At 37.9% G+C, this 7,908-nt stretch overlaps 1 protein-coding gene across 1 annotated transcript in view; it reads left to right on the plus strand.

The window, feature by feature from the left end:
• The window catches only part of XKR4 (XK related 4), a 143,226-nt gene extending 139,777 nt beyond the window's left edge, over positions 1-3,449 (plus strand). The window contains exon 3 of the mRNA XM_081204641.1: positions 1,482-3,449. Within this exon, the coding sequence (XP_081060767.1) occupies positions 1,482-2,428 (947 nt within the window). The 3' untranslated portion in view covers positions 2,429-3,449. The remainder of the gene's footprint in view (positions 1-1,481) is intronic.
• Positions 3,450-7,908: the final 4,459 nt, after the last annotated feature.

Here is a 7,908-nt window from a genome sequence, read left to right on the forward strand (position 1 = left end):
GACACAATGCAACCAAATCTTTTCGTGGACAGTCTTCTGGATTTGTAGGTGTATAATCTGGGGTGGCTTAAAAGCTTATTGTAGACGTGACTTCCCCAGTTCTTTCACTGTTGTCATTGCTTGGGATTATGTAATTATGAACATTACAGAGGCCAACCAGATGTGGGAAACCCTTGAGCAAGTCCTGAGTTCAATCGTGTACTCCCCTACTGTGGTTCCAAGCAACTGGCATTCAGAAGAATTGCTGCATCTGACTGTGAGGGCAGAACATAGCCATTGTGGCTAGCAGCGATTGCTAGCTTTATTCACCATAATGGATGTTAAGGGTCAGGGACATGTAACCTTTGGCTATTTTAGAAGTTTTCTTATTGAACTATATTTTGAACTTCCATGCAAATAGGGAACTGGGAATTAGTCACCAACTTCAGCATTATGCAACAATCACCATCTGTATGCATGATGTCATAAATGAGACCTTGTACTTAAAAGCAGATTAGTTTGTTCATATATTTGTTCCCTCCCAGCAAAATAGATATTATCCTTTTATCATTTGTGAGTATGACAGTGCAGATAATTAAGGCATAACTAATCCCTTTTCAGGGATCCTAGATTATTTACTTATTGGAAATTTTATTAACCTGTCTTTGATTCATTTGATTTCTTTCCCATGGAGTAAGAAATCTATATGAAAGTCAAGATAAAAATGTTTAAGCCACTGATCTTTAACTTTCTCTCCTGCTATTCCTCTTTTAACTTCTGTTCTCAAGACCATATTTTAGCCAATGAAATAAGAATTAATATTGATTTTCAGGCAGAGTCCTGAAGCATGTGAAGTATTTTTTTTTTAATGCCTCTGAGTGGCTTGTGGTTTGTGTGTGTGTGAATTTGTGGTGTGAGTGGGGAGGGAGGAGTTGTGTTTCTGCAGTATGGGGTGTTGGGATTTTGTGTATAATAGGGAAATTTGATGATTAAGGTCAGTGCTTTTTTAAAAGAAAAATAGGTTCCGGTACTCACCATGAAGTTGTTACAGTAAGTGCCACACTTTTTAACAAAAAGAAAAAAGGAGGTACTTGTACTCTGTAGATAAATCGGTACCACTGCAGCGGGAAGGTAAACAGTGTTTCTGTGCACTCTGGCTTCTGTCACGGTGTTCCGTTGTGCCAGAAGCAGTTTAGTCATGCTGACCACATGACCCGGAAAGCTGTCTGTGGACAAATGCCAGCTCCCTCAGCCTGAAAGCAAGATGAGCACCGCACCCCATAGTCACCTTTGACTGGACGTAACCATCCAGGGGTCCTTTACCTTTACCTTTTTACCTAGTCATTTGAGTAATAAGGCTAAAAGACAATGGGCTTTCTCCTGGTTCATTAAGATTCCTTTGCAAAAACACTCCTATGTGAAGCTTCTGCATTTCTTGACTGTATTCTCTATTTCTGTTTCTCTCTCTTTCTCTCCCTCCCTGTCCTGCCCCATTTTTCTAGGACTTACTGCTGCAGCATCCCTTGTGTCTTTGGCATGGGCTTTGGCTTCCTATCAAAAAGCACTTCGTGATTCCCGTGATGACAAGAAGCCAATCAGTTATATGGCTGTGATAATCCAGTTCTGCTGGCATTTCTTCACAATTGCAGCCCGGGTGATTACTTTTGCTCTCTTTGCCTCTGTTTTCCAACTGTATTTTGGGATCTTCATCGTCCTCCACTGGTGCATCATGACCTTCTGGATTGTCCATTGCGAGACGGAGTTCTGCATCACTAAGTGGGAAGAGATTGTCTTTGATATGGTCGTTGGGATCATTTATATCTTTAGTTGGTTCAACGTCAAGGAGGGAAGGACACGCTGTAGGCTTTTCATTTACTATTTTGTGATCCTTTTGGAAAACACTGCCTTGAGTGCTCTTTGGTACCTATACAAGGCTCCTATGATTTCTGATGCGTTTGCCATACCGGCACTATGTGTGGTGTTCAGCAGCTTTTTAACCGGCATTGTTTTTATGCTGATGTACTATGCCTTCTTTCATCCCAATGGACCAAGGTTTGGGCAGTCACCAAGCTGTGCTTGTGAGGACTCTGTAGCTGCCTTTACTCTTCCTCCAGAAGTAGCATCAAGTACTTTAAGGTCTATTTCTAATAACAGGAGTGTCACAAGTGACCGGGATCAGAAATTTGCAGAGAGAGATGGGTGTGTGCCTGTTTTTCAGGTGAGACCTACTGCACCTTCTACTCCTTCATCCCGGCCACCAAGGATTGAAGAATCTGTCATTAAAATTGATCTCTTCAGGAACAGGTATCCAGCATGGGAGAGACATGTATTGGACAGGAGCCTGAGAAAGGCCATTTTAGCTTTTGAATGTTCGCCTGCTCCTCCACGGCTACAATATAAAGATGATGCCCTTATACAGGAGCGGTTGGAATATGAAACAACATTATAAATACAATTTTTAAAGAGAGCTCAATGCAGCGGCTACGATACATCCAAAATAAAAGGGTGGCAATAGGGCCGTGGCAATAACTTAACTGCATTCTACAACAGAGCAGCAAGATGTAATAGTATCTGGCTACCATCATGATTATCATTTGATCCGCAGTCCCACAGTCTGTTGGTAGTACACCTATAAAGCAGCAGCATCCAAGAGCCTCAAAGAATCTGACTGAGAAATAGACCTAGTCCAGTTACTTCCTATTTCTTTCAAAGTGCACTGCACAGTATTTAAAAGTAAAACAGGAAGGTTTGAATGAGTTGCACCAACATACTAGTTAATGCATTTTTATTTTATTTTAGAGAAACTTCAACTATTGGTGTTTGCATAGTCATTTACAAAATGAAGAAGCAGTCGGGGGGATGTCAAAATAACTTATTTTGTAAAAGGCAATGTTACTGTTAAGTGAACTCTAGTTTCTATAAAAGAAATTATAAAAAAATATTATTCTCTGGTTTTGAATAGGTAAATCATAAAACATTTGCAAAAGAATTACAATTTGAAAAAGACATTAAGGATTTTTTCTGAGTCTAGAACTAAATTAAATTCTAACTGAGCAAAATACATGTGTTGTAATCTAAGGAGCTCTTCATTTTTATATATTTATTTGCTTTCTTTTATTCTGTTTAACAGAAATATTATACATACAATTTCAGGGGTTTGGCATTTTTGAAACAGAAATTCTATGCAGATGGCTCCCCAGCTTTCAGCTAGTCTTTAGCAATGTTAATGAAATGATAATCATGATTAAATTTTCAATTAGAAAAAAAGAGTGAGAAAGAGAAATAGCATGAAAACAAGAAGGTATATTTCCTGTAATTGAACTTTTGGCGATCATATTCAGGACAATATTAAGAGATGAACAGACTTTTAACTTACATTTTTTTCAGGATCTGGGATGCATAACTCTGTGTGAGCAGAAGATGTGATAAAAAACCACAATGTCATACCCGTCTAGTGCCAAACATTGCTGTAACTGCAAAATTGATATTATTGTTTGAGGGACAGAAAATGGGTGGCACAAGTACTTAAGCAAGAAGCTGGGAAGAGCAATCATACTTTCCACATTTGCAGACATCACTATTTGGTCCTTCTTAAGGTGAAAATTGGCTACTTGTCTGTAAGTATCTAAAGTAAACATACATTAAACCAGGCTGTGTGCATCATGTCCTTGAATTGGCCAAAACCTGTTTCTCTGTGTTTGGATGTTATGAAAATGAGCTTCAGAAAATCTCAGGCTCATGGGCTCCCTCTCCTACTCCTGCACAGCTGCAAATAGATCAGAAATTTCCACTTCCATCTTAGACTGACCATAGCTTACCATGTCATCTGAATGCTAAACTATTGTCAGTGATTATGATCAGTTGAAACCTATGGTTTGAAGTTGGCTGGTTTCAACTAACCATAGTTAAGATTAAGATGCTGTTGAACTCAGATAAGTTTCTGAACATTTTCTCATTGCTATGTTGAAGAAGCATGGACAAGGGAAAGTTTTTTAAAAAAACTTGATCATTCTCATATTAGCATTACATCCAAACTATCTATTAAAAGTCACTTGTACAAAAGTGCTTTTGCTTACAGGCATTCAGGTATGAAATACTTCCCTTGGCCAAGCTAATTGTATCTTTCCTTATGTTAAAAGTATCCCTTGATGGTGCTTTCAGTTGCATTACAGATGCAAGTCAAAATTTGATAGTATTTTTTAAAAAACAAAACCAGGTGCAAATTGGAATAACTCATGTATTACGCCAATATTTTTCTAAAGCAAAACACAGTACACAAGGTTGTTACTTTTTATAGACTTTGAATTTTTTCTCACATAACTCATTCTTTTTAATAGCTTCAAGTTTTAAAAATAGTCCACAAATTATATCAGCTGGCCCTTTGTACATTGATGTGACCATGTACTCTTGATGCCATATTAATTTGTTTTGCAACATAATAGCATATGAAAGCCTCTATGGGTACTTTTAGAATATTCTGAAAATACTGAAGCCTTCAAATGAGTGTTTCAAGTACAGTGCAATGTGTATATTGGATATAATGATAAAAACTTATTTTCCCCTGAATCTTTGAGAGAAGTATAAAAAGCTTCAGAAATAAATTGCAAAGTTATGGTACGATGAACAGACTAGGAACATGAAGGAGTGCTGTTTGAATAGTACGAGATCTCACAGAAAATATGGTAAGATCACAGTTTTCATGCTTTTAATTCAGTACATCTTCTAGGTATAAGCAAGTCATTATCTCACTATGCATCTGCAATAGGTCAGAACAAATGATTACCACAACACAGAAATAATCACCCATGATGGCTTTATCATGTGCAGATCCACACTATACATTTAAAAGCATATTCAATTCACATTTAAAGCACCCCAAATGAATCATGTGGCCCATAATTTTCGCCCATTTTCAGCACAATTAGCAAACCACAGTTTCTTGGTTTTTTTGTGGGAAGTCCTGTGTGTTGAGTATGCTTTAAATATACAATGTGGACAGTGCAGATGTTTCTCCTCAATCCACCCCAATAATTACCAATTTCAGGTGTGCACTTACAATGGAATATAAACAACCATAGTAAGAAAAATGGAATATAAATAACTAAAATAAGCAAATATTGGGCATATGGCAGAGACTGTTGAACAAATGACTTGAAGGTAGCCAACTTGTTTCCTAAGAAACAATCCAGTGTAGATGCAAATCCCATTCAGAAGAGTAGGACACAACTGGAAATTTTCATTTGAGCATCACTGATCTCAATCCAGCCCAAATTAAACCAAGTCTTCATATATGAACTGGTCTGAGTCTGACCAGCTGTGTCAGCAATGAGGTTCTTAAGATATGGCCTGTTGTATCCACACCAGCTGCATGTCAGTAGTTTTGACTTGGTGTTGGAGAAGATATACTACCTTACATTCTGGATAAATTTGTCACAGAACAGAAGAGATTGTAGTCTGGTATGTTAATCTTCAGCATCATGGAAATTAAAGACAGGCCTAGTTCTCACAGATGTGATAAACCTGTGTTTGAGCTGTACTACACAGCATTTCTCAAATTTGGGTCACCAGCTGTTTTTGGACTACAATTCCCATCATCCCTAGCTAGCAGGACCAGTAATCAAGTGATTATGGGAGTTGTGGTCCAACAACAGCTGGAGACCCAAGTTCGAGAAACACTTATTAGTATGCAGATGGAGGATCACATGACTTAGTGCTCCTTCACACAAAAAGGTCCATATACAAAAATAGATGCCAAAAAAGCATTCTAGCAAAGCCATTCCCCCCGATACATTAGTGTTTCATGTAAATGGGGTCTCTCGTATGAGAGTGAAGAGGGAAGACAGAATGTTATAATGCAGTATGAAATGGTACAACCCCAGATACAAGATTAACTATCTCAGAAGAACTAGGCATCATGTCTCTGCTGTGCATTCTGGTGGTGCATAAATTTAGTCTTCTCTGTTAAAATATTAAGGGGGGTATATTTTTTAATCTGCAGGTATATGAAAAGCATGTTTCTGTTGGTTGGAAGTTCAAGGTATTTTGTTCTACCAAGACCTAAAAATAAAATATCAGTGGTAATAATAGTAATTATGAATGAGTAGTAAATATTTACAGCGTTCACAAATTAGCCCATTATTCCAGTTTCTGAGGTGCCAGTATAAACAAAGCAGCCATATGTAGGTGATGTTGAAATTTCATATTCGGCACATGAGATCTTACAGGGAAAGTGCTACCTACATTCCAAATCAGGTTCAACAGGTCCCTATTCCTTTTTTTGCAGATTTTTGTTTTATCCAGCTCACACCCAGCTAAGCTGAGGACATTAAATCTGCAGCTGTTTAATTTTAAGTTGGATAGAGTGGGAGCAACACACTGTGACATGTTGTACTGGGAAAACTGATCAAGTTAGAAATATATCATTTGATAATTATTCCAATGTAAACCAGTAGTGCCCTACCAAAGAGGAGCATTCATACAACTAATTGCTTCTTTAGCCTCTAGTAAGCAAAGAGATGCAGAGAACAAGTGGCAGGAGGGAGGAGGGTGGCTACGACTACACATGTTTACATACATCTCTCTCTCATACACATTTTTGTATTACTTAATTGTAGTATCTGCACAACACATAAAGCCTATTAAATTCTTCCTCCTAGCTATCACTTGATTTGGCATTCCCCGTGCGTGTCAATCAGCTAGTGGCCTGGCACTGCACCAAAGCAGACACACTGTAACTTTCACTCTGAAACAGGATTCTCTTGGCCTAGATACATCTTGTAGAAAGCAGTATAGGGCTTTATATCCAATTAGTGCCCTTGCATGTGATCCATTGGGAAGTATCTGCTAAAGAAGAGGGAGGATTTTTATTTTTTATTTTTTTGTGAGTGCCCCTTCCCCATCTCTAATCAGAGCTGCTGACATTGTGGTAACCAATTTTAGGAGATGAGAGGCGACAAGCAAATGAAAGTGGGTGGTTTCCAGCACTTGTCCATTGATTTCAGTGTGTCTGCTCAGAGGAGTTTTTGATCCTTGACTCTTGTCTTCTGAAATTTGTTCACATGTCAGGAATCTGGCTGTAATGTAATGGTGGAAGTCTGCTGTTGCGTCACTTCCTCCTTTGCATGTCAGGAAACAACAAAAAAATGTATACATCCTAAGGAAAGTGGTTCTTCCAAACCCACTGTGTCTGTTAAGCATCTTCAGAGAGTACATTATTTTTTATATAATGGTAAGTTGTTCATAAATCAACAAGCCTACACTTTTACATGTTGGCATGGTATAACAGAATTGAGAAATGTGTTGAACTCCTTAATTATTTTTAATTGCTCACTCTTTCACAGGAAGCTTAAGTAGAAATCAAGCATTTGATTTGAATAGCATAATTAGGTAAATTTTTTTTTTGCATTCTCACATTTTTGGCAAAGCCATGTATTTTTATTGTTCTTTGTTACCGGTAACTTTTTTTCCCTTTTTCACTGTGTATAAGAGAGATTTTGAAAACCTAGCCTGAAAATTTATTCAGAGATCACATTATTTATTTGCATATTTCTTCAGTATTCATTGTCTATTTTTGTAGAGCTTTCTGGAGTTCCTTTCTGGAGTGAAGCAACCCATTTCAAAAAGCAACTTGTGAACTACTGCCAAAATAAATTACCCATGCAACCAAAACCACAGTTTGATGTATAACTGACGGAGTTGCCCAGCAAATTTATACTCTCAAAAACAGTTCTAACTCCCTAGAATAGCAGCACTATTCTTTGGGATGGTCTGTGGGTGACAAATGGTGCCTGTGTGACAGGCTGAAAAGGTTTTGTGAAGAAACTGCATTTCTCCTCTCACTGAGCTTCAAGTCAATCACAGTTCTTTTAAACTGAGGGTTTTCAGTAACATGTTTTACCTTACGAGAAAGCAGTAAACATAGGGTTGAAT

The sequence above is a fragment of the Podarcis bocagei genome (genome assembly GCF_964188305.1).
Source record: "Podarcis bocagei genome assembly, chromosome: 8".
Taxonomy (NCBI): Eukaryota; Metazoa; Chordata; class Lepidosauria; order Squamata; family Lacertidae; genus Podarcis; species Podarcis bocagei.